At 44.8% G+C, this 27,484-nt stretch overlaps 1 protein-coding gene across 1 annotated transcript; it reads left to right on the top strand.

Annotated features, from left to right (window-relative positions):
* The first annotated feature begins 258 nt into the window (after nt 1-258).
* Nucleotides 259-26,996, top strand: LOC129854567 (aggrecan core protein-like). The gene is made up of 20 exons (XM_055921781.1): nt 259-362; nt 566-657; nt 2,772-3,063; nt 3,420-3,594; nt 4,769-4,896; nt 5,174-5,467; nt 8,506-8,956; nt 9,158-9,258; nt 9,637-9,811; nt 10,296-10,423; nt 13,033-13,326; nt 14,830-14,928; nt 15,133-16,839; nt 17,092-17,205; nt 18,573-18,686; nt 21,960-22,118; nt 22,309-22,391; nt 24,033-24,177; nt 24,453-24,635; nt 24,916-26,996. The coding sequence occupies exons 1-20, from the start codon at nt 260-262 to the stop codon at nt 24,990-24,992; spliced, it is 4,914 nt and encodes a 1,637-aa protein (XP_055777756.1). The 5' UTR covers nt 259; the 3' UTR covers nt 24,993-26,996.
* The last annotated feature ends 488 nt before the right edge of the window (nt 26,997-27,484 follow it).

The raw sequence follows: 27,484 nt of genomic DNA, 5'->3' as shown, positions 1-27,484 counted from the left end.
TGCCTCTAGTTACATTAACAAGGCATTCTAGTAGATGTCAGAGGCCAGGAGAGGTACAGAGGGTTTGTGTGGAAGTGATCCTTAATGGTCGACATTCTTAGACAGAACTGGTCTGTCTTTGATTTTAAGGTCTTTTAATGAATTTGAATGAATTTAGGCCAATCAATGGCTTTATATAACATTAACCTTAAACTACAATGTAACAGAACACAACCTAGGGCGCATAGTCAGCGTTTCTTCTTTTGATTTCAGGTAAACTATGACCAGGTGGATTGTATTACTTTGTGTTTGTCTGTCCGTCACCTCGGCAACATTCAACAATTATCAGCAAATCAGCAGCTATGAGGAGCACTCCTTTCTGGGTATGTGGACATATTACTCCTCACTATACAGTGCATATGAAATGTCATATTTATCTGTGTCTGGTTTCATGGCTTTTTGTGTGTGTGTGTGTGTGTGTGACTGTGTCTTTACCTGTGTCTGTTTGTTAATCATTGTGTGATTATATATATATATATATGTCTGTGTGTGTGTGTGTCCATCTCTCTGCCCTCTTCCCCTCCAGACCCTGAGGACACACTGAGTGTGAGCGTCCCACTGGAGCTGCCTCAGCGCCCTCTACTGGGCAGCACCTTGGTACTACCCTGCTACTTCCAGGTGGGTCGGCCTGGCACCAATATCAATAATGCACAGTTATGAGAGATAAGGATGTTGGATTTAGCAATACATATCATATTATTTCATTTTTTTCATTTAAAATTAACAAGATTACTACCTCCTGTTTCAGGGACCCTCCCTCCAATGTTTTAACTCCATCCATTATTTTAACTCTCCAATGTTTTAACTCCCTCCACTGTTTTAACTCCCTCCACTGTTTTTACTCCATTCACTGTTTAAATCCCTCCACTGTTTTAACTCCCTCCACTGTTGTAACTCCATTCACTGTTTAACTCCCTTCACTGTTTTAACTCCATTCACTGTTTAACTCCATTCACTGTTGTAACTCCATTCACTGTTTAACTCCCTTCACTGTTTTAACTCCCTTCACTGTTTAACTCCCTCCACTGTTTTAACTCCCTTCACTGTTTTAACTCCCTTCACTGTTTTAACTCCCTCCACTATTTTAACTCCCTTCACTGTTTAACTCTCTTCACTGTTTTAACTCCCTCCACTGTTTTAACTCCCTTCACTGTTTTAACTCCCTCCACTATTTTAACTCCCTTCACTGTTTAACTCTCTTCACTGTTTTAACTCCCTCCACTGTTTTAACTCCCTCCACTGTTTTAACTCCCTCCACTGTTTTAACTCCCTCCACTGTTTAACTCCCTTCACTGTTTAACTCCCTTCACTGTTTTAACTCCCTCCACTATTTTAACTCCCTTCACTGTTTTAACTCCCTCCACTGTTTTAACTCCCTCCACTGTTTTAACTCCCTCCACTGTTTAACTCCCTTCACTGTTTTAACTCCCTCCACTGTTTAACTCCCTTCACTGTTTTAACTCACTCCACTGTTTAACTCCCTTCACTGTTTAACTCCCTTCACTGTTTTAACTCCCTCCACTGTTTTAACTCCCTTCACTGTTTTAACTCCATTCACTGTTTTAACTCCCTCCACTGTTTTAACTCCCTCCACTCTTTAACTCCCTTCACTGTTTTAACTCCCTCCACTGTTTTAACTCTCTTCACTGTTTAACTCCCTTCACTGTTTTAACTCCCTTCACTGTTTTAACTCCGTCCACTGTTTTAACTCCCTCCACTGTTTTACCTCCATTCACTGTTTTAACTCCCTCCACTGTTTTAACTCCCTCCACTGTTTTAACTCCCTCCACTGTTTTAACTCCATTCACTGTTTTAACTCCCTTCACTGTTTTAACTCCGTCCACTGTTTTAACTCCCTCCACTGTTTTAACTCCCTCCACCGTTTTAACTCCCTCCACTGTTTTAACTCCCTCCACTGTTTTAACTCCCTCCACTGTTTTAACTCCATTCACTGTTTTAACTCCATTCACTGTTTTAACTCCCTTCACTGTTTTAACTCCCTCCACTATTTTAACTCCCTCCACTGTTTAACTCTCTCCACTGTTTTAACTTCCTTCACGGTTTAACTCCCTTCACTGTTTTAACTCCCTCCACTGTTTTAACTCCATTCACTGTTTTAACTCCCTTCACAGTTTTAACTCCCTCCACTGTTTTAACTCCCTCCACTGTTTTAACTCCCTCCACTGTTTTACCTCCCTCCACTGTGTTAACTCCATTCACTGTTTTAACTCCCTCCACTATTTTAACTCCCTCCACTGTTTTAACTCCCTCCACTGTTTTAACTCCCTCCACTGTTTTACCCCCCTCCACTGTGTTAACTCCCTCCACTGTTTTAACTCCCTTCACTGTTTTAACTCCCTCCACTATTTTAACTCCCTCCACTGTTTTAACTCCCTCCACTGTTTAACTCCCTCCACTATTTTAACTCCCCCCACTTTGTTTTGACTTGTTTTCATGTTTCTCATAATACTGTTTTATGTATCAACTCTTTTCACATATTTGATTCCTGGTGAGGAGAAAAAACTCACTCAGACAGGACTGCAGTTCAATTGACTAATGATGAGTTACAGTGATACGAAGTTCCACGATAACAAATCCCATTGTAGTTCCACCATTATGTGACTTGATGTGTTTTATTTCAGAGTGGTCATCAACATAAAAATTGTATTTAATATTGTATTGTAATGTAATTATGTTTTTCTAATAAACTTGAACTTTAACCTTACTTCCAGGATCACACCGTCCACGACCCCGGCGCCCCCACCATTGCCCCCCTGTCACACCGCATCAAATGGAGCCGCGTCACTAAGGAGCGTGTCTCTGTCATCTTGGTGGCCATGGACGGAGAGGTCAAGGTGGAGGAGGACTATCTGGACCGGGTCCACATGGTGGGCTACCCCCAGACCCCCACTGACGCCAGCATCAAGATCACAGAGTTGAGGTCCAACGACACCGGCACCTACCGATGTGAGGTCCAGCACGGCATCGAGGACAACCATGACACTGTGGACGTCCTGGTTCAAGGTAGGGACAGAGGGTAGTGGGAGTGTGACGGCTGCTTGCTGCCAAGGAATTCATCTTTGGATATTGCTCTCTTTGTAAACAAAGTTGGTGCTTAAAGCTACCCCTGTACACATGTGACTTTCTATCTTTTGATTTTAGGACATTAAAAATGTTATTATTTGCCTAAAACTAAGGATTTGTATGGTTTCATGAGTATTTTCTATAATCTGCTCTATGTACTGTACATGAACCATACAGACAACTTTGAAGCAAAATAAATCATGTATCTTTAAGCCACACAGATAGACCGTGATCGAATTATTTTATGGAGGCATTAGTGGCTGCTCTGTCGCTGTTACACTGTTGTCTCTCTCCAGGTATCGTGTTTCACTACCGGGCCATCACGACACGCTACACTTTGACCTTTGAGAAGGCCAAGGCAGCCTGTGTCCAGAACAGTGCTGTGATCGCGACCCCAGAGCAGCTCCAGGCCGCGTATGATGACGGCTTCCACCAGTGTGACGCCGGCTGGCTCTCCGACCAGACTGTCAGGTCAGTCTATATCCCTCTCCTTCAGCTGCACTGATCTGAAATCAGTTGTTGAAAGCAGTGAAGTGAATGAAGTGACTGGAAATAACTGAACTGATTTCAGAACAAAGTGAAGGAGGGAGTCTATAAGGATTGTCTTTAAATAGTGTTTGTTTTCTTTAAAATATTAAGTGAGCTTCAGTGAGCTTGCCTGACGCAATGGAGCCAATGGAATAATCCCAAAAGTGCAAGCTCTGCCTATCTGGCACTCCAACTAGGCTCAATCAAATGCTTTGAAAGAAAACAATGATCTAAAAGAATTGAACAAATACTTAGAATTTTGAACCCAGATCTGTAATCTATCCAATGTTTGAAAATAAGTTAAACGATTTTATTACACAGTTTATAATGACTGTGCATACAGTTCTGTAAGCATCATGAGGTCTTGAGATCATTTACTTTGTATAGGAATTATAAATAGAGATGTACTTGACGGTTTGTATTTCAACATTGTCCATTTATGTAATGTTTCCATTTTCACGTCAGTATTTGGTTTGATCCTCCATCTAAACACAGACGTCTGCCATGCAGAACTTCCTGTTGAATGTTTGACAGCTGAGCCTCTGAACATGCCACTTCCTCTCGACACACAGCCTCTCTTGTCCTCCAGCCATCCCTCCTTCCATCCCTGGCAAAAACCTAGAGGATTGTGTTTACCTTTCTCTGATCTCACCTGTACGTTTTTTTCAACACCTCAGAATGAAATCCCTCATTCCATAAATCTCCTCTAGTTGATTTGTCAGAAATACTAGAAGGTTTAGAAGAAACATTGTGGACCGGTTTCCCGGACACAGATTAAGCCTAGTCTTGGACTAAGAAGCTTTTTAAAGCTTTTAAACCTTAAAAATAATATGTTTGAAATAATATGTAACCCAGTAAGGAAGACAAAGGCTCCAGTTGAATCAATAAACTAACACGGCTCTGCCTCAACTGATTCAGAATGTTGACTTTGTAATGGAGGTGTTTAACTCTATTAATTAAACCAACACACTGAATAGAATTTATTTGGGTCAAAACATATACAACGAGACATACATCAGATCCCCACAGGATACCACTTTAAAAGATCTCTCTACAAGGTAGGCCTATCACTCTGCACTGGTATGGATTTTACACTCATTTCTGTTTTCTGTGAAAGGTACCCAATCCATGATCCACGTGAGAATTGCTATGGCGACAAAGACGAGTTCCCCGGGGTGCGAACTTACGGAGTGAGAGATGTCAACGAGACTTACGACGTGTACTGTTTTGCCGAGAAGATGACAGGTAACCAAGGCAACATCCTTGATGTTTTTTTCATAAGTGAGTGACAGGATGAGATCAGGACATGTTCACTTTGGTAAATACAGTCGTTTTCACAGACGCCTTTTTCTCTCTGATGTGAAAATTGTGAACATTTTAATTGTGATTAATGTGGATTGCCTTAATCAAATAAATGAGTTACATTGACTCAAATATTCTTAACTACACAACTATCAACCTCAAGTTACACTGAACATGTCACTATCTCACGTCCATCCTGCCCTGTTCTCTCCTCTCCCAGGCAGTGTGTTCTACTCTGGCTCTGTGGCTAAGTTCACCTACTCTGAGGCTGAGGAACAGTGTAGTAAGCAGGGGGCCCTGTTGGCCACCACAGGACAGCTGTACCTGGCCTGGCAGGCTGGTCTGGATGTGTGCAATGCAGGCTGGCTAGGAGACAGGAGCGTCCGCTACCCCATCAATGTCCGGAGGCCGCAGTGTGGAGGGGGTCTGCTGGGGGTACGGACCGTGTACCTCCACGTCAACCAGACGGGGTACCCCCTCCCCGAATCCCGCTACGATGCCTACTGCTACACAGGTAGGTTGCATTTAGCCTGGTCCCAGATCTGTTTGTGTCGTCTTGGCAACTCCTAAAGGAGTTGGCTATATAGCACAAACAGATCTAGAACCAGGCTAGGTTACACTGTGAATCAACCATAGACTGGAATGTGTTATCATTGGAATGAACCTACCGACACAAGATTATTTTAATATTTCATATTAGTAAGTGTTTTAGTGTCATATTTGTAAGCGTGTGTGTGTGTGTGTGTTTTAGTGTCATATCTGTTAGCGTGTGTGCGTTTTAGTGTCATATTTGTTAGTGTGTGTGTGTTTTAGTGTCATATTTGTAAGCATGTGTGTGTGTGCGTTTTAGTGTCATATTTGTTAGTGTGTGTGTGTTTTAGTGTCATATTTGTAAGCATGTGTGTGTGTGTGTTTTAGTGTCATATTTGTTAGTGTGTGTGTGTGTGTGTTTTAGTGTCATATTTGTAAGCATGTGTCTGTGTGTGTTTTAGTGTCATATTTGTTAGTGTGTGTGTGTGTGTGTTTTAGTGTCATATTTGTTAGCGTGTGTGTGTGTGTGTGTGTGTTTTAGTGTCATATTTGTTAGCGTGTGTGTGTGTGTGTTTTAGTGTCATATTTGTTAGCGTGTGTGTGTGTGTTTTAGTTTCATATGTGTAAGCATGTGTGTGTGTGTGTGCGTTTTAGGGTCATATTTGTTCGTGTGTGTGTGTGTGCGTTTTCGTGTCATATTTGTAAGCGTGTGTGTGTGCATTTTAGTGTCATATTTGTTAGTGTGTGTGTGTGTGTGTGTGTGTGTGTTTTAGGGTCATATTTGTTAGCGTGTGTGTGTGTGTGTGTGTGTGTGTGCGTTTTAGGGTCATATTTGTTAGCATGTGTGTGTGTGTGTGTGTGTGCGTTTTAGTGTCATATTTGTTAGTGTGTGTGTGTGTGCATTTTAGTGTCATATTTGTTAGTGTGTGTGTGTGTGTGTTTTAGGGTCATATTTGTTAGCGTGTGTGTGTGTGTGTGTTTGAGTGTCATATTTGTTAGCGTGTGTGTGCGTTTTAGGGTCATATTTGTAAGCGTGTGTGTGTGTGTGTTTGTTTTAGTGTCCTATTTGTTAGCGTGTGTGTGTGTGTTTTAGTGTCATATTTGTTAGTGTGTGTGTGTGTGTGTTTTAGTGTCATATTTGTTAGTGTGTGTGTGTGTGTTTTAGTGTCATATTTGTTAGCGTGTGTGTGTGTGTTTTAGTGTCATATTTGTAAGCATGTGTGTGTGTGTGTTTTAGTGTCATATTTGTTAGTGTGTGTGTGTGTGCGTTTTAGTGACATATTTGTTAGCGTGTGTGTGTGTGTGTTTTAGTGTCATATTTGTTAGTGTGTGTGCGTTTTAGTGTCATATTTGTAAGCATGTGTGTGTTTTAGTGTCATATTTGTTAGCGTGTGTGTGTGTGCGTATTAGGGTCATATTTGTTAGTGTGTGTGTGTGTGTGTGTTTTCGTGTCATATTTGTTAGCGTGTGTGTGCGTTTTAGTGTCATATTTGTTAGTGTGTGTGTGTGTGTGTTTTCGTGTCATATTTGTTAGCGTGTGTGTGCGTTTTAGTGTCATATTTGTAAGCATGTGTGTGTGTGTGTTTTAGTGTCATATTTGTAAGCATGTGTGTGTGTGTGTTTTAGTGTCATATTTGTTAGTGTGTGTGCGTGTGCGTTTTAGTGTCATATTTGTTAGTGTGTGTGTGTGTGTGTGTTTTAGGGTCATATTTGTAAGCGTGTGTGTGTGTTTTAGTGTCATATTTGTAAGCGTGTGTGTGTGTGTGTTTTAGTGTCATATTTGTTAGTGTGTGTGTGCGTTTTAGTGTCATATTTGTTAGTGTGTGTGTGTGTGCGTTTTAGTGTCATATTTGTTAGTGTGTGTGTGTGTGCATTTTAGTGTCATATTTGTTAGCGTGTGTGTGTGTTTTAGTGTCATATTTGTAAGCGTGTGTGTGTGTGTTTGTTTTAGTGTCCTATTTGTTAGCGTGTGTGTGTGTGTTTTAGTGTCATATTTGTTAGTGTGTGTGTGTGTGTGTGTTTTAGTGTCATATTTGTTAGTGTGTGTGTGTGTGTTTTAGTGTCATATTTGTTAGCGTGTGTGTGTGTGTTTTAGTGTCATATTTGTAAGCATGTGTGTGTGTGTGTTTTAGTGTCATATTTGTTAGTGTGTGTGTGTGTGTGTGTGTGTTTTAGTGTCATATTTGTTAGTGTGTGTGTGTGTGTTTTAGTGTCATATTTGTTAGTGTGTGTGCGTTTTAGTGTCATATTTGTAAGCGTGTGTGTGTTTTAGTGGCATATTTGTAAGCATGTGTGTGTGTGTGTTTTAGTGTCATATTTGTTAGTGTGTGTGTGCTTTCGTGTCATATTTGTTAGCGTGTGTGTGCGTTTTAGTGTCATATTTGTTAGTGTGTGTGTGTGTGTGTTTTAGTGTCATATTTGTTAGTGTGTGTGTGTGTGTGCGTTTTAGTGTCATATTTGTTAGTGTGTGTGTGTGTGTTTTAGGGTCATATTTGTAAGCGTGTGTGTGTGTGTGTTTTAGTGTCATATTTGTTAGTGTGTGTGTGTGTGCGTTTTAGTGTCATATTTGTTAGTGTGTGTGTGTGTGCGTTTTAGTGTCATATTTGTTAGTGTGTGTGTGTGTGCGTTTTAGGGTCATATTTGTTAGTGTGTGTGTGTGTGTGCGTATTAGAGTCATATTTGTTAGTGTGTGTGTGTGTGCGTTTTAGTGTCATATTTGTTAGCGTGTGTGTGTGTGTTTTAGTGTCATATTTGTTAGCGTGTGTGTGTGTGTGTGTTTTAGTGTTATATTTGTAAGCGTATGTGTGTGTGTGTGTGTGTGCATTTAGTGTCATATTCCTAAGCGTGTGTGTGTGTGAGCGTTTTATTGTTTCATATTTGTCAAATGGCTGAATTTGTTCAGGATCACAACAGTGTTAAGTGAAACAGTAAACAACCATTCTCACCACACGTTTCTGTTTGGAAACCGTTCCCAACAGTTTAGGGATCACGAGCATGAACCCTTTCTTTGGTCTCCTCTAGAAACGGACGAGGAGGGCTCAGGCATGGTGGTGCCCACCGAGGCGGGCAGCGGCGTGCTGAGCGTTGCCACGGTGACCCAGGGTCCTTCCGAGTTGTTCTACAGGAACATGACCACAGAGAGCGAGGCGCTGGGTGAGGACCTGGCCACCCAGAAACCCACTAGCGTGGACTTCACCTTTGGCACTGAGCTGCCCCTGCCACAGCCGCCCAGTGTCACCGAGCTGCCCCTGCCACAGCCGCCCAGTGTCACCGAGCTGCTCCTACCACAGCCGCCCAGTGTCACCGAGTTGCACCTGCCACAGCCGCCCAGTGTCACCGAGCTGCCCCTGCCAAAGCCGCCCAGTGTCACCGAGCTGCCCCTGCCACAGCCGCCCAGTGTCACCGAGCTGCCCCTGCCACAGCCGCCCAGTGTCACCGAGCTGCCCCTGCCACAGCCGCCCAGTGTCACCGAGCTGCCCCTGCCACAGCCGCCCAGTGTCACCGAGCTGCTCCTACCACAGCCGCCCAGTGTCACCGAGCTGCACCTGCCACAGCCGCCCAGTGTCACCGAGCTGCACCTGCCACAGCCGCCCAGTGTCACCGAGCTTCCACACCCACAGCCGCCCAGTGTCAGTGTCACCGAGCTTCCACACCCACAGCCGCCCAGTGTGAGGGAGTTGGTTGTGGATGTGGTGGGGAGAGTAACGGCCAGGCCGGATGTGGGGAGTGAGATCAGCGAAGGGAGCGGATCAGGATATTTATTTTCTGCTACAGGTCAGTGACTGGATATCTGCTGGGTTTGACTGTAAATAGCATACATAGTCACTTTTCATGGCACGCTGTGTTGGAAAAGTTGTTTCCGGAACAACTGAGTGTACAAGCCCTACTTTCAATACTACTGAGAGTTTGTATGTTGAAATGGAAAGAGAAGAATTGCAGTCATTGCTGAGGAGACTTGCCAACTTTATTGGTTGACTGTGAGAGGATATTTGCAATGTCGTTTTTACAGCACACTCTGAAGAACACAACAAATAATTGATAAAAAAATCTGAATGATTACAAACTGTGAATAAAAACACACTTGGGTGATTAATGTGTTTGGTGCATGAGATCAAGCACATTATATCAGCATCATTACCCCTCCATCTGTAGGCGTGGTGTTCCACTACCGTGCTGGATCTAGCCACTACGCCTTCACCTTCGTAGAGGCCCAGCTGGCCTGTCAGAGTGTTGGAGCCTCCATCGCCACCCCAGAGCAGCTCCAGGCTGCCTACGAAGCCGGCTACAACCAGTGTGATGCAGGCTGGCTTCTGGATCAGACCGTCAGGTAGGAGGGAAGACACACACACACTTGTCTGTATACATGGGCACACAAACATATTTAAAGACAGAACTACAGACAGATTAATACATACACACACACACACACACACACACACACACACACACACACACACACACACACACACACACACACACACACACACACACACACACACACACACACACACACACACACACACACACAAACTACAGGAGGCTGATGAGAGGAGGATGGCTCATAATAATGGCTGGAATGGAGTCAATGGAGTGGTATCAAAAATGTGTTTGATTTGTACGATACCATTCCATTCCATCCATTACTATGAGCCCGTCCTCCCCAATGAAGGTGCTGCCAGCCGGCGGCCACCTGTACCACATACAGATACTGTACTTGTTTCAGGTCCCTGTTCCTTACCATCAGTACAACCCTCTTCTTCTTCATTATACTCCCATTCATGGCCGTGAATAAAGGTTGTTTTCATGCCCAGGTATCCCATCGTGTCTCCTCTGGAAAAGTGCTCTGGGGATCTGGAGACTTTACCGGGAGTGAGGTCCTATGGACTGAGGCCCGCTGACGAACACTACGATGTGTACTGCTACGTGGACAGACTCAGGGGTGAGAAAACACACTAGGTTTTGTTCACTCAAATTGCTCTTGAATCACTTTGTAACCCAGAGATGTTGTCATATACCTTGTGTCTATTTCTTGTCTGTCTATTGCAGTAGTAGTCTTTAAAGATAAGTCAAGAGGTTGGGCTAGTTTATTATATATACTCTGTCTTAACTATGTGGGAAATGAATGGCAATTGAAAAAGAGGTTTGGCTTCACAAATCACATCGCTGTGGGAGTTGTTTTGAGCACTGACTCGACTGTCTTAACCTGACTGTCCTCTCATCCCTTAACCTGACTGTCCTCTCTTCTCTTGTCACCATCCTCTCATCCCTTAACCTGACTGTCCTCTCATCCCTTAACCTGACTGTCCTCTCATCCCTTAACCTGACTGTCCTCTCTTCTCTTGTCACCATCCTCTCATCCCTTAACCTGACTGTCCTCTCTTCTCTTGTCACCATCCTCTCATCCCTTAACCTGACTGTCCTCTCATCCCTTAACCTGACTGTCCTCTCATCCCTTAACCTGACTGTCCTCTCTTCTCTTGTCACCATCCTCTCATCCCTTAACCTGACTGTCCTCTCTTCTCTTGTCACCATCCTCTCATCCCTTAACCTGACTGTCCTCTCTTCTCTTGTCACCATCCTCTCATCCCTTAACCTGACTGTCCTCTCTTCTCTTGTCACCATCCTCTCATTCCTTAACCTGACTGTCCTCTCTTCTCTTGTCACCATCCTCTCATCCCTTAACCTGACTGTGCTCTCTTCTCTTGTCACCATCCTCTCATCCCTTAACCTGACTGTCCTCTCATCCCTTAACCTGACTGTCCTCTTGTCACCATCCTCTCATCCCTTAACCTGGCTGTCCTCTTCTCTTCATCTTCTCATCCCTTAACCTGGCTGTCCTCTTCTCTTCTCACCATCCTCTCATCCCTTAACCTGGCTGTCCTCTTGTCTTCATCTTCTCATCCCTTAACCTGGCTGTCCTCTTCTCTTCATCTTCTCATCCCTTAACCTGGCTGTCCTCTTCTCTTCATCTTCTCATCCCTTAACCTGACTGTCCTCTTCTCTTCTCGCCATCCTCTCATCCCTTAACCTGGCTGTCCTCTTCTCTTCTCACCATCCTCTCATCCCTTAACCTGGCTGTCCTCTTCTCTTCTCACCATCCTCTCATCCCTTAACCTGGCTGTCCTCTTCTCTTCTCACCATCCTCTCATCCCTTAACCTGGCTGTCCTCTTCTCTTCATCTTCTCATCCCTTAACCTGACTGTCCTCTTCTCTTCTCACCATCCTCTCATCCCTTAACCTGGCTGTCCTCTTGTCTTCATCTTCTCATCCCTTAACCTGGCTGTCCTCTTCTCTTCTCACCATCCTCTCATCTCTTAACCTGGCTGTCCTCTTCTCTTCTCACCATCCTCTCATCCCTTAACCTGGCTGTCCTCTTCTCTTCATCTTCTCATCCCTTAACCTGACTGTCCTCTTCTCTTCTCACCATCCTCTCATCCCTTAACCTGGCTGTCCTCTTCTCTTCTCACCATCCTCTCATCCCTTAACCTGGCTGTCCTCTTCTCTTCTCACCATCCTCTCATCCCTTAACCTGGCTGTCCTCTTCTCTTCTCACCATCCTCTCATCCCTTAACCTGGCTGTCCTCTTCTCTTCATCTTCTCATCCCTTAACCTGACTGTCCTCTTCTCTTCTCACCATCCTCTCATCCCTTAACCTGGCTGTCCTCTTGTCTTCATCTTCTCATCCCTTAACCTGGCTGTCCTCTTCTCTTCTCACCATCCTCTCATCCCTTAACCTGGCTGTCCTCTTCTCTTCTCACCATCCTCTCATCCCTTAACCTGGCTGTCCTCTTCTCTTCATCTTCTCATCCCTTAACCTGACTGTCCTCTTCTCTTCTCACCATCCTCTCATCCCTTAACCTGGCTGTCCTCTTCTCTTCATCTTCTCATCCCTTAACCTGACTGTCCTCTTCTCTTCTCACCATCCTCTCATCCCTTAACCTGGCTGTCCTCTTATCTTCTCACCATCCTCTCATCCCTTAACCTGGCTGTCCTCTTCTCTTCTCACCATCCTCTCATCCCTTAACCTGGCTGTCCTCTTCTCTTCTCACCATCCTCTCATCCCTTAACCTGGCTGTCCTCTTCTCTTCATCTTCTCATCCCTTAACCTGACTGTCCTCTTCTCTTCTCACCATCCTCTCATCCCTTAACCTGGCTGTCCTCTTGTCTTCATCTTCTCATCCCTTAACCTGGCTGTCCTCTTCTCTTCTCACCATCCTCTCATCCCTTAACCTGGCTGTCCTCTTCTCTTCTCACCATCCTCTCATCCCTTAACCTGGCTGTCTTCTTCTCTTCATCTTCTCATCCCTTAACCTGACTGTCCTCTTCTCTTCTCACCATCCTCTCATCCCTTAACCTGACTGTCCTCTTCTCTTCATCTTCTCATCCCTTAACCTGACTGTCCTCTTCTCTTCTCACCATCCTCTCATCCCTTAACCTGGCTGTCCTCTTCTCTTGTCACCATCCTCTCATCCCTTAACCTGGCTGTCCTCTTCTCTTCTCTTCTCACCATCTTCTGATCCGTTAACCTAACTGTCCTCTCTTCTCTAGGTGATGTGTTCCATGCTGGCTCCAGTGAGGGCTTCACCTATGACGGTGCTCTGTCTCACTGTCAGGAGCTGAACGCTACCCTTGCCTCTACTGGACAGCTCTACGCCGCCTGGAGACAAGGCTTGGATAAGTGCCGCGCCGGTTGGCTAATCGACCGGAGTGTCCGGTACCCCATCACCAACCCCCGGGTGGCGTGTGGTGCAGGGAAGGCAGGGGTGTACACAGTATACACCCACAACAATCAGACGGGATTCCCAGACTTGTATTCCAGATATGACGCCTACTGCTTCAAAGGTTTGGACTGAAATGTGTTTAATCATAAGTCATGTTGTTTCCACTTTATTTCAACATCAAAAAAATATTCAGGCTAAAACGCAATCAAAACTGGACGTTGGTCTTGGATAGACACAGGAATGTAATAGAATAATGTGTCATCTCTCAATCACCCACTCACCCACCCACTCTCTCAATCACCCACCCACCTACTCACCCACTCACCCACCCACTCACCCACTCTCTCAATCACCCACCTACTCACCCACCCACCCACTCACCCACTCTCTCAATCACCCACCCACCTACTCACCCACCTACTCACCCACCCACTCACCCACTCTCTCAATCACCCACCCACTCTCTCAATCACCCACCCACCCACTCTCTCAATCACCCACCCACTCACCCACTCTCTCAATCACCCACCCACCCACCTACTCACCCACCTACTCACCCACCCACTCACCCACTCTGTCAATCACCCACCCACTCACCCACTCTCTCAATCACCCACCCCCCCACTCTCTCAATCACCCACCCACTCACCCACTCTCTCAATCGTCCACTCACCCACCCAACCACCCACCCACCCACCCACTCACTCTCTCGCTCACCCACCCACTCACCCACTCTCTCAATCACCCACCCACCCACTCTCTAATAGAATAATGTGTCATCTCTCAATCACCCACTCTCTCTATCACCCACTCACCCACTCTCTCAATCACCCACCCACCCACCCACCCACCCACCCACCTACTCACTCACCCACTCACCCACCCACTCACCCACTCTCTCAATCACCCACCCACCCACCCACTCTCTCAAACACCCACCTACTCACCCACTCACCCACCCACCGACTCACCCACTTACACACTCACCCACCCACTCTCTCAATCACCCACCCACTCACCCACTCTCTCAATCACCCACTCACCCACCCACTCACCCACCCACCCACTCTCTCGCTCACCCACCCACCCACTCACCCACTCTCTCAATCACCCACCCACCCACTCACCCACTCTCTCAATCACCCACTCACCCACCCACCCACTCACTCAACCACCCACCCACCCACCCACTTACCCACTCACTCAACCACCCACCCCCCCACCCACCCACCCACCCACCCACCCACCCACTTACACACTCACCCACCCACTCTCAATCGACCACTCACCCACCCCCCCCACCCACTCACCCACCCACTCACCCACTTTCTCACTCACCCATCAACCCACACACACTCTCTCATTCACTCACTCACTCACCCTCTCACTCAGTCTTCACTCGCTCGCATTATCATTCACTCTCACTCACTTGTTCGCTTGCATGGTCACTCACTCACCTTCTCTCACTCACTCAATCACTCACCCACCCACTCAGTCATTCACTCACTCACTCACTCTTTGCTCGCTTGCATACTCACTCACTCACTCTCACTCACCCACTCACTCAACCACTCACTCAACCACTCACTCAACCACTCACTCAAATCTTTTTTGTTTCCTGAAGTGGACATCTTGCTCCTCGCCAATGAAACTGGATTGAACATCACAGAGATAGAAGAGTCTTTGGTTAACCTCACATCCATCACTGATTTGCTGAGGCCTGGTAAGAGCCATCGTCTTCACTTGCCTTTAATAAGCATTTTATGGAATTCTACACTATAAATAAATATATATATATATATATATATATATATATACACTGTATATACATTACTGAAATATGTAAATCCCTTTTCTTTCTTTCTCTCTCGCTCTGTGTCTCTCTCTCCCTCTTTCTCTCTCTCTGACTCTCACTCTCTCTCCACAGTCCTGCCTTCCATCACTCCTCCCATCTCTGTGGAGTCCTCAGGCTCTGGTTCCGGGGCCTCTGGGGCGAGTGGATTCTCCGTAGATCTCTCTGGTGATCACTCCGGTGAACTGCCTCATTCCGGGGATCTGTCCGGGTCAGGTGTTCTTTCAGGCAGCGGAAGCGCAGAGATTCCCAGCGGATCGTCTGGTCTGAGTAGTGAAGATCCGTCCGGCTCGGGGCTGAGTGGAGACGGATCGGGAATAACGGTCACCTTCTCTTCAGGGAGTGGCAGCGTTTTATCTGGTTTGGGCTCTGGGGGTCCTCAGGAGGCTGGAGAGGGAATCACTGGGATCCTCACCTTCCCCTCAGAAATGGGATTGGGACTGTTCAGTGGCAGTGGGTTGTCGGGATGGGGAAGTGGCTCCGGTGTCAGTTCTGAGGAGAGCGGCTCTTCGTCTGACAGCTCCAGCAGCTCTGGGGAAAGTGGGGAGTTGTCTGGAATGTCGTCCGGCTCCAGCTCTAATTCCAGTGGGGAGTTGTCTGGAATGTCGTCCGGCTCCAGCTCTAGTTCCAGTGGGGAGTTGTCTGGAATGTCGTCCGGCTCCAGCTCTAGTTCCAGTGAGGAGTTTTCCGGATTTCCCTCAGGATTCTTTCCCTCAGGAGGCTCCAGTGGTCATTCGGGAGAGGAGTCGGGAAGCGGAGACACTCAGGTCCTGCTGATCGATGGGAAACTGATGGAGGTTTCCACCTCTCACATACACAAAGAGAAGGAGCTGGGTGGAGGGGGCCTGGAATTCAGCGGCTCCGGATCTGGCAGCAGCGGCTCAGGGTTCTTCCCGAGTGTGACGTTCTTGGGGTCAGGGTTTACCGACCTTACGGGGTCAGCCTCAGGGGAACAGGAGGCCTCGGGATCTCTCCACTATGGCTCCGGAAGTGGTGATATCAGCGGTTCGGCCTCAGGCAGCAGCGGCTCAGGGTTCTTCCCGAGTGTGACCTTCTTGGGGTCAGGATTTACTGACCTCACGGGGTCAGCCTCAGGGGAACAGGAGGCCTCGGGGTCTCTCCACTATGGCTCCGGAAGCGGTGATATCAGCGGTTCGGCCTCAGGCAGCAGTGGCTCAGGGTTTTTCCCGGGTGTGACCTTCTTGGGGTCAGGGTTTACCGACCTCACAGGGTCAGCCTCAGGGGAACAGGAGGCCTCGGGGTCTCTCCACTACGGATACGGAGCGGGAAGAGGTGGATACGCATCAGGGTTCGGAACGCCGGGCTTCCCATCCGGGGACATGTCTGGAATCTCCAGATCCTCCACCAGCGATGAGGAGGACAGCGCTGTCACCTTCCTGACTAATGACTTCATGACAGAGGTTTCCAAGGCGACCACGGTTTCCATGGAGCTGGGGGCTGGGCCAGTGCAGTTCAGTGGGCAGGGAAGCGGGTCCCACACAGGGAACGGTGCTGACCACCCAACCCAGGCCAGCGGTGTCTCATCTGGGGCACACTCTGGAGATCTGCTCCCTGTGGTGCTGTCCTCTCCGCCCAGCAACAGGGAGCTTATGGAGGGCACAGAGGGGCCAGAGGAGGCCATGGCTGGCGGGGCTGAGCTGGGGGAGACCACCAGCGAGTTTTACATGACCTTTGCCCCCAACCTTGCTCCCGCCGGATTGGCTGCCCCAGCCATCTCCCTGCAGACCCATGCCGTCATGGAGGAGCCATCCTCAGAGGAGGGTGAGTCAGCACACTTTCAATCGACTCCATGTTCATTGCTATGGACAGTTAAAATAACGTTTGTTTGGCTGTTACGCTGTAGAGCCAACAGACTTATTTAAATGATGTAAAGTGGCATGGTGTTTTTATTGAACGGGCCAATCAGAAATGTCACCCTATTCCCTATATAGTGCACTAAATAGGGAGTATGGTGCCATTTTGGTGCAAAGGTACACACTGTATTGTATTCATCCTAATTGTATTCATGCTTAGGTATCCCTAACCCATGTGACCCTAACCCGTGTGGTGCTGGGTCATGCTCAGTGGAGGATGGAGTTGGGCTGTGCCAGTGTCCGCCCGGGAAAGTGGGAGAAGGGTGCCAGTATGGTGAGTCCTGATGCAGGGGTATCATTATCTCTCATTATCTCTCATTATCTCTCATAAGATGTCTTTGTTCCTTCGTTCCTAGCAAAGTCTTCGTTCCTAACTCTCTGCACATCTCTCTTTCTGATCCATTCTGATGTCCTCAGAAGTGTTGTAAATGTTTTACTGGAAAGTAACACACCTTAGTAAAGAAAGTTTCTAGCAATGCTTTTCTCATCTCTCTACTGTATGCCTGGACATCGGTCCCTCTGTCATGATTAGGGTTGCGAAATTCAGGGAATGGTTTTTCTGAAATCCTGTTTGGAGGTTTCCCAGAATCAGAAGGGAATAAGCAGGAAATCCGAAATCTTCCGACCAGGATTTCTGGGAAACCAGGGAATTTATTGAAAGTTCCTGGGATTTTGCAACCCTCTGTCCGATGCTACTATCTGATACTGTACATATTCAGACATTTAGCAATATTCTGTAGGCTGTATTTTTTATATTTTTATATGTGATTCACTAACACTAACAATGCATTTTGTTCCCACTTTTTCCTGTCTTGATGTACTGTATGTTTTGTTTTGTAGTGTGATGTTTTGTCCTGTTTTGCCTGCACCTGGTTTTGGGTCTCTCATTCGTGTTTGTCAGACAGTCGTGGGGTCTTTGGCGTGTATGTGTGTATCGTGTCCTTGCCTCGAGGTCTCAGGATCTCCACCATACTCCTTTTCACTCCATCCTGTGTTGTTTTTGTTGTGCTGTTGCCTAGGCTACAGTAAGCCTACCCAACTGCAAAAGTGGTTGAAAGGACGTCATTATGATGCCATTTCAGACAGATTTGTCTGCTTGTTCTATTCTCTTTCCTACTGCATGCCTGCTAACCCCTGGTACGCCTACCAACATCCTGGTGCATACTGGGTACATGCTGGGTACATACTTGGAACTTCTGCCTATATGAATCTGAACACAAGATTGCCCAAAGAATTAGAATTACTCTCATCTAGTCATTCTCTTTCTATGGGTATGCCTCCCAACAAGTAGCTGATCCAGACTTAAAGTTACTTCAGATCTTAATACATTTCATATGATAAAGTATCTGTCTTCTAAACTGTATGAATCAGAAGTTCAACATTTATGAAAAAAAGTAGTCAAATGTTGTGGTCTGAAGAAAGGTTAACATGTACAGGAGTGAACATCATTGAGATGATTATTCATCTTCCTTTCAATGATGATCTGACACAGTAAGTCTGAATCACCATGTTGCAGCATCTCAGTGTTCCGATTCTATGACTTCCATGATGTTGTTTCCCAGCTACCCCCCTGCCAAGGCAACTAATCCCTTCGCCCCCTGAGGCACCAGTCTCACCCCGCCCCCCCCCCCTTTTTTGCAGAGGTTGATGTGTGCCATTCCAACCCTTGTGCCAATGGAGCCACCTGTGTGGAAAATGCAGACTCTTACACATGCTTATGCCTGCCCAGCTACGGAGGGGACCGCTGCGAGATTGGTACGAGGTCGGCTTCAGCTAATGTTTACTAACAAACAACAACCTCTCAAAACAACAGGAGTCATAAGGATGCAAAGGAAACTGTTATCGCTGGCAGCTTGCATCATAGCAGGGCTGCGTTCAGGGGGACAAATGGACGAAAACGTTTTTAAATGGAAAACCCCAATTAGGGTTATCATCGGCCAAGTTTGGGTATACTTCCTCTATTTCAAAAACGTTTTCTCCTGTTTTGTGCATGCTGAACGTGACCCAGGTGTGGCAGTGAATTATTCTGTCTGCTCCAGAATAAGTTGATTGTAGGCACAGATCTAGGATCAGCTTTCCTTTTGCCAAATCCTTACCAGTAGGGGTAAAAACGCAAAACTGACATTAGATCCTTGTGAGCAAAACATTTTAGCGGCCCCCCTCTTAACAGAGGAGATCATTAAAAAAAAATCTACAATGAATTTCCTGCAATTCTACACATTTTGCTATGGGTTGTATAGAAAATGTTGTAGTTTTAAAGCAAATTCTGCGTCTTTTGCCATGGGGCGAAGAGACTAATTAGCAGTTTTACAGCAACTTTCCTGCATTTGTACACATTTTGCCATAGGGTAGAGAGAAATGTTTGCAGTTTTTAATATGATATTTCAGTGAGATAGATTAACAAAATCCATGAGGGAGCCTCGGTCTGTAATTCAACTATGATTACTACAAGTTTAGATAGCTGGCCGGATTAATTTACCAATAAAAATGGTTTGGCTGACACGGGCTAATTGAGTAACTGTCAGGAAATGACATAACAAGAGAAACTGTTGATGCACAACCACATGTAGAAATTGCACATTGTGTATTCTTTTTTTTACCCCTTTTTTTCTCCCCAATTTCGTGGTATCCAATTGGTAGTAGTTACAGTCTTGTCTCATCGCTGCAACTCCCGTACGGACTCGGGAGTGGCGAAGGCCATGCGTCCTCCGAAACACAACCCGCACTGCTTCTTGACACAATGCACATCCCAACCGGAAGCCAGCCGCACCAATGTGTCGGAGGAAACACCATACACCTGGCGACCTGCACTGCGCCCGGCCCGACACAGGAGTCGCTAGTGCGCCTGCCAGCCAAACCCTCCCTAGCCCGGATGACGCTGGGCCAATTGTGCACCGCCCCATGGGCCTCCCGGTCGCGACAGAGCCTGGGGTCGAACCCAGAATCTCTGAAATGCAGTCCCTTAGACAACTGTGCCACCTGGGAAGCTCATCTTGTGTATTCTAAGTGTCAACAGTAAGTTAAGACCCTGACTGATCCACGGGTCTAAAGGGGTATAGGGGCATCCGTAGTCTAGGGGCAATGTCATCATACTGCTCCCTGTCCTTGTATCTTATATATATATCTTATATATGCTTATATCTGGTGGGTGGATTTTCTCAGCCAGGTCTACACAAAACAAGAGATTCTGTATAATGCCAAATAATGGTTCTTTGGCTTGTAACCATAGTGGATCCCTTTTTGGTGCTATATATAACCTTTTTTTGAAGGTTCTATAAAGAACCATGCTCATAAGGTTCTAAATGGAACCTTTATGGTGCTATAAAAAACAATTTCCTAAGGTTCTATAAAGGATCTATATAGCACCAATGAAGGGTTCCGCTATGGTTTAAAGCCTTTTTGGAGCCACATAGAACCCCATTTTTATGGTTCTTTATAGGACCTTGATGGAGAATAGTTATATAAAGAACATTTGTTAGTGTAAAAGGTTCTTTGTAGATCCTTTTGAAGAACCATACATGTTGTTTTAGTATATTGTTGAAATTCCTGCTGCGTTATTATTGTTTTAGCTGACACGTTGAGTTAGGTGTGCTAGCTCTGGGAGTCACTAAGGAGAGAATTGACAACCACTGATTTAGTAAGTACTCAAATGTTCTCAATTGACACAAGTTCATACATGAGTCTTTTACAAGACACTGTCACTGGCCATAGTCATATTTAACACAACAGATTAGATCAACTGGAATGACACTCACAGTTGTACAAAAAGCTATGGGCAAGCCACGCCCCAAAATATTCTAATGAATACATTTTAATTATCACAAAACTGCAAAGAACCATTGAAGGGCTCAAATGGTTCTTTGAGTCATTATGGTTCCACATAGAACCATCACCCTTCCCAAAGAACCCTTGAGGAACCTTCTTTTCTTAGTGTGTAGTTCTGTTGCTGCTCCTAGTAAGCAGGTGTATGGAAGTAGCTGAAGAAGCCATTTTGTGAAATTGTTTAGTCATGTAGGTGTGGTGAAGGAATGAATGAAACCTTGAACGGTACAGTGAAGGGAAAAAAAGATATTCACCATGTTCTGTAAACAAGTATACAGAGTACATTTCCCTACAGCAACTCTCATTAACTGTTGGGAGGGCCTCGCTACAGAAACTCTCATTAACTGCTGGGAGGGCCTCACTACAGAAACTCTCATTAACTGTTGGGAGGGCCTCACTACAGAAACTCTCATTAACTGTTGGGAGGGCCTCACTACAGAAACTCTCATTAACTGCTGGGAGGGCCTCACTACAGAAACTCTCATTAACTGTTGGGAGGGCCTCACTACAGAAACTCTCATTAACTGTTGGGAGGGCCTCACTACAGAAACTCTCATTAACTGTTGGGAGGCCCCACTAGGCTGACTATTTAAAGGATTTGTTGTATATTTAAAGTATCACAACCAATTATTATTTAGTTAGACTACCCAAGAGACCCCATGTGCTAATGTTCCAGGTGTTTTTTGTTTGTGCTTTAGTTTTTAAAACACAAATGCATTATAGAAAGAACCATTTTCTGCATTAACAACTGTACATTTTTGGCTTGTTTTGCAGAACAACAACACGTTGGCTAAAGCAGAATGTTTTGGTCACCAAACCCTGTAGTTGAGGGTTAAATGGATGCTTGATGAATGTTTCACCCATTCCAAAAAATGTCATATACCTCAAAGTGCCAGTGTTCTCAAGCAGTGAATCAAGTTGATAGTTAATAGGTCCTGGAAAACGCAGTATTTTCACTAATGTGCAGTAATATTTATCACACCATAGGTTGGACTGAAAGAAATCAATGATTATAGTTGGACTAATAATGGAGCATAGAAAAATGGCAGCAGTTCTAGAACAAACACCGCTATGGTGTCATATGTGGTGTTGATCAGCATTCCCTCCTATCTAATGTAAATGTATTTGAGTGTCTGTAATAAACCGGGCTTCTCCGGGGTGTGGTATCCTCTGTCTCATTATCGCCCCCTGCTGTTGACGACACAGACGCGCAGGATTGTGAGGAGGGGTGGACTAAGTTTCAGGGCAACTGTTACCTGCACTTCCCCGAGAGAGAGACCTGGCTGGATGCCGAGCAGCGCTGCCGAGACCTCAGCGCTCACCTGGTCAGCATCATCACCCCAGAGGAACAGCACTTTGTCAACTGTGAGTAAAGGCCTGTGTGTGTGTGTGTGTGTGTGTGTGTGTGTGTGTGTGTGTGTGTGTGTGTGTGTGTGTGTGTGTGTGAGTGAGTGAGTGAGTGAGTGAGTGAGTGAGTGAGAGAGAGAGAGAGAGAGAGAGAGACAGAGAGAGAGAGAGAGAGAGAGAATATCCCTTCACTCTTTCCCCCCTCCAGCCAACGGCCAGGACTACCAGTGGATTGGGCTCAATGACAAGACAGTGGAGAATGACTTCCGCTGGATAGACGGCACACCACTGGTGAGTCAGGCAGACAGACACAGTAAAGAGAAAGTGGGTTAGCACAGAACATAGTTCCCCCAGTGGTTCCCAACATTTCCTTTCCCGGGACCACCAGATCACCTACTGTAGCCTACCGCATTCATACACTGTTCATACTGTAGCCTACCGCATTCAAACACTGTTCATACTCTACCTGTACCTGTAGATTCATACACTGTTCATATTGTACCTGTAGACTCATACACTGTTCATACTGTACCTGTAGATTCAAACACTGTTCATATTGTACCTGTAGATTCATACACTGTTCATACTGTACTTGTAGATTCATACACTGTTCATACTGTACTTGTAGATTCATACACTGTTCATACTGTACCTGTAGATTCAAACACTGTTCATATTGTACCTGTAGACTCATACACTATTCATACTGTACCTGTAGATTCATACACTGTTCATACTGTACTTGTAGATTCATACACTGTTCATACTGTACCTGTAGATTCAAACACTGTTCATACTGTACCTGTAGATTCATACACTGTTCATACTGTACCTGTAGATTCATACACTGTTCATACTGTACCTGTAGATTCAAACACTGTTCATACTGTACCTGTAGATTCATACACTGTTCATACTGTACCTGTAGATTCATACACTGTTCATACTGTACCTGTAGATTCATACACTGTTCATACTGTACCTGTACATTCATACACTGTTCATACTGTACCTGTAGATTCATACACTGTTCATACTGTACCTGTAGATTCATACACTGTTCATACTGTACCTGTAGATTCATACACTGTTCATACTGTACCTGTAGATTCATACACTGTTCATATTGTACCTGTAGATTCATACACTGTTCATACTGTACCTGTAGATTCATACACTGTTCATACTGTACCTGTAGATTCAAACACTGTTCATACTGTACCTGTAGATTCATACACTGTTCATACTGTACCTGTAGATTCATACACTGTTCATATTGTACCTGTAGATTCATACACTGTTCATACTGTACCTGTAGATTCATACACTGTTCATACTGTACCTGTAGATTCAAACACTGTTCATACTGTACCTGTAGATTCATACACTGTTCATATTGTACCTGTAGATTCATACACTGTTCATACTGTACCTGTAGATTCATACACTGTTCATATTGTACCTGTAGATTCATACACTGTTCATACTGTACCTGTAGATTCATACACTGTTCATACTGTACCTGTAGATTCAAACACTGTTCATACTGTACCTGTAGATTCATACACTGTTCATACTGTACTTGTAGATTCATACACTGTTCATACTGTACCTGTAGATTCATACACTGTTCATACTGTACCTGTAGATTCATACACTGTTCATATTGTACCTGTAGATTCATACACTGTTCATACTGTACCTGTAGATTCATACACTGTTCATATTGTACCTGTAGATTCATACACTGTTCATACTGTACCTGTAGATTCATACACTGTTCATACTGTACTTGTCCATTCTGATCTGCATGCTATATCCTACTTACTTACTCTCCTGATTTCTGGGTTTTTTACATTGAAAACAAGAAACCAACAGAAACATAAATGGTCTTTGTAACTTCCTACCAATGTTGCTCTCCTCACCCCTCAGCAATTTGAGAACTGGCGGCCGAACCAGCCAGATAACTACTTTAACTCTGGAGAAGACTGTGTGGTGATGATCTGGCACGAGAACGGCCAATGGAACGACGTTCCCTGCAACTACCACCTGCCCTTCACCTGCAAGACTGGCCCAGGTACATATGGGTCAGGGGTTAGGGTTCAAGAATTGTGTTCTAGAGTCTGGATGGGCACTGGTAATTATTTTCTTAAAAACTCATTTTACTGTACCTTCGCCATCATTATGTGTGGTTATCTTATACCTGTGCTGGTGTTACAACTCATTCATGTTTTATTAACTCATTAGGCAGCTACCCTTCAAAATAAATTGCTACCAATAAATATCATCAGTTGTAATTTGATGGATTGATAGATTTGTTGATTGATTGATTTACTGATCATTGTTCCCCAGTCTACTGTGGCGCACCGCCAGAGGTGGAGAATGCCAAGATGTTCGGCAGCAGGCGGGAGCAGTATACTGTGGGGTCCATCATCCGCTACCAGTGTAACCCAGGCCTCCTACAGCGCCACCTGCCTGTGGTGCGCTGCATGGCAGACGGACAGTGGGAGAAGCCACAGGTGGAATGTATGGGCGGTGAGTAGTACACACTCTTTTGCTCTTTCAACACTCTATAAGCATACCTGTAGGTCCCACATTGACACACTTCCAATTCTCCTTAAGAACTCTGCTATTGAAATGGTCGGTAGAAAGGTGGAAATCGAGGTTCCTTGTAGGTTGACGAAAATGTCACTGTATTTTTCAGTGAATCTTTGCATTATTGTAATTTTGTCTGATGCTATGAAATGACTTTTGAATCATTGAAGGTAATGTATGAATCTATGAAGGTAATGTTTGTTTCTCTTGCCAACAGCAGTGCCCTCCCCCAGTAACAGAATACAGCGCAGATTGATCAGAAGGCGAGGAGAATCAACCAGCAGCAAACGTCACTAAGCAGAGAAGATTAAGGGAGATCTTTTGAAGATAATTATTTTATAAGAACATTTACAGAACACAGAAGCCATTTTCTAACTTACTAAAGAGGTTTGAATGTTTGAAGTACCCACCTTGTACATAAGACCAAATCAACTTAGAGCAGTAACATTGTCTTTTCAGTTTGTCACTCTCTGACTATTTTTTAAAAAGTATAAATTAAGCCATTATGTAATTGTATGTTTTTGTCATTCTTGTCCCAAAATAATGACATGTTTTCATTATATATAAGAGTTGTTTATTGTTTGGAGTTTTATTGTTATTATTATTATTAATATAATTTTTTGTTTTGGTGGATTGGGATGCCGTCGATAAGGTGTGAGTTGTTGCTGAAATACTTTGTCCATGTCGCCAACTAGACTGGATTATGGAGACACGGTGTAGGGGGAAGTTTCCGCTAGACACTGATCTTGGGTCAGTTTTACTTTTCCTCCACTAATGGTTAAGACTAGGGTTGGTGGAGGGGAAGCTGATCCTAACTCTGTACCTAGGAGAAACTTCACCCCGGAGCATGTACTCATAGACGGTGCATCAATCAGACTCTCTAGTCTGTTCTAGATCTTTGCCAAACCAGACAGTGTGTGTTAGAATGTACCACCCAGAGGTAAACACCCAATCTGGATCAGCCGGTATTTAGTGGGGGTTTGGCACGTTGCTATGAGCCAAGCAGAGGCTTGGTGAAATTCACCCATGAGGAGATACTAGACAGTCAGAAGTATGTTTGTATTCTGGAGGTGCCTATGTAATATACACTCACTATGGGAGATGGATATAGGTCTAAAAATCCATGAAGGACTGTGAATTTGATAGAAAAGTCTATTGAGTTACTTTTGTGCGCTGTTAGCCTAGCGCTGTTAGCCTAGCGCTGTTAGCCTAGCTCTGTTAGCCTAGCCATGTCCGGTTGTATTAATGATGAGCAAGATGAAGTAAAGGGGATGAGATCTCGTGCATATATCCACCAAACAAGCATTTATGAGTCACCAAATTGTCACCTATCTTGAAAATTGTAGATGCTAAAGGGGAAAACAATATCTATATTTGTCAGATGTCTTCATACATCAAAAGTGGTGTTGTGTCAAACGGAGAAATCTTTTACGCTTCAATTGCAAATATCAACACTTTTGAGGAATAAAAATGTCTGACGAGTTTTGATTTAGGGGTGAACGATCGCTTTCACCTTTTACTGCAGTGGGCTAAATCAGGGTCACATAAATCTACTTTGAAACAAAAGTATACACCTCACACACATGGTTATGGGCTTAAAAGAAAGAAGACACCAGTACCATGTCACATATAGAGTTGAAATGTATTAAATGTTGAGTTTGAATCCCAATATTACACTTTATATACATCACAGAAAACTGAAATATAACAAAACTGTTTGACATAGAAAAAACTGATTTGTTCAAAATAATGCTTATTAATTATGAAATTATGAAAAATATGAATAACATTCCACCCATGAGGCCACTAGGTCATTTGACTGCAGGAAAGGGCTACGGGAGGGGATAATAAGGGAGATATTATTTATTTAATCTCTAAGTCATAAAGAGAAAGCTAGCGAAGCCGACACAGCAGGCTACTGTGTCCGTCTGTATTTCAAACCTACATCAGTTGTTTAGAGCAGAAGGGAGACAGAGTGCCTGATGTGAATAATATACAGCAATGCTAGAATCTCTGCCTGCCACACTGGAGAGGCAACATCATGCAATCTACTGAGGCTGCCCTCAAATAAGAGAGTGAAAGAGTACTCAACTTCTCAAACAAGAGAGAGAGGACTCAACTTCTCAAACAAGAGAGAGAGGACATAACTTCTCAAACAAGAGAGAGAGGACTCAACTTCTCAAACAAGAGAGAGAGGACTCAACTTCTCAAACAAGAGAGAGCGGACTCAACTTCTCAAACAAGAGAGAGAGGACTCAACTTCTCAAACAAGAGAGAGAGGACTCAACTTCTCAAACAAGAGAGAGAGGACTCAACTTCTCAAACAAGAGAGAGAGGACTCAACTTCTCAAACAAGAGAGAGAGGACTCAACTTCTCAAACAAGAGAGAGAGTACTCAGCTTATCAAACAAGAGAGAGAGTACTCAACTTCTCAAACAAGAGAGAGAGCGGACTCAACTTCTCAAACAAGAGAGAGAGTACTCAACTTCTCAAACAAGAGAGAGAGTACTCAACTTCTCAAACAAGAGAGAGAGGACTCAACTTCTCAAACAAGAGAGAGAGAGGACTCAACTTCTCAAACAAGAGAGAGAGAGGACTCAACTTCTCAAATAAGAGAGAGAGGACTCAACTTCTCAAATAAGAGAGAGAGAACTCAACTTCTCAAATAAGAGAGAGAGTACTCAACTTCTCAAACAAGAGAAAGAGGGCTCAACTTCTCAAACAAGAGAGAGAGTACTCAACTTCTCAAACAAGAGAGAGACTCAACTTCTCAAACAAGAGAGAGGACT

This window comes from Salvelinus fontinalis, chromosome 4, assembly GCF_029448725.1.
Source record: "Salvelinus fontinalis isolate EN_2023a chromosome 4, ASM2944872v1, whole genome shotgun sequence".
In the NCBI taxonomy this organism is placed as follows: Eukaryota; Metazoa; Chordata; class Actinopteri; order Salmoniformes; family Salmonidae; genus Salvelinus; species Salvelinus fontinalis.
Note: the sequence above shows the minus strand (reverse complement) of the source record. Positions and strands in the feature narration are given on the sequence as shown.

Coding starts and splice junctions, on each gene's coding strand:
- LOC129854567 (XM_055921781.1), top strand. CDS start 260: ATGACCAGGTGGATTGTATTACTTTGTGTTTGTCTGTCCGTCACCTCG. Junction 658..2,771: donor TACTACCCTGCTACTTCCAG/GTGGGTCGGCCT, acceptor CCTTACTTCCAG/GATCACACCGTCCACGACCC. Junction 4,897..5,173: donor TTTTGCCGAGAAGATGACAG/GTAACCAAGGCA, acceptor CTCCTCTCCCAG/GCAGTGTGTTCTACTCTGGC.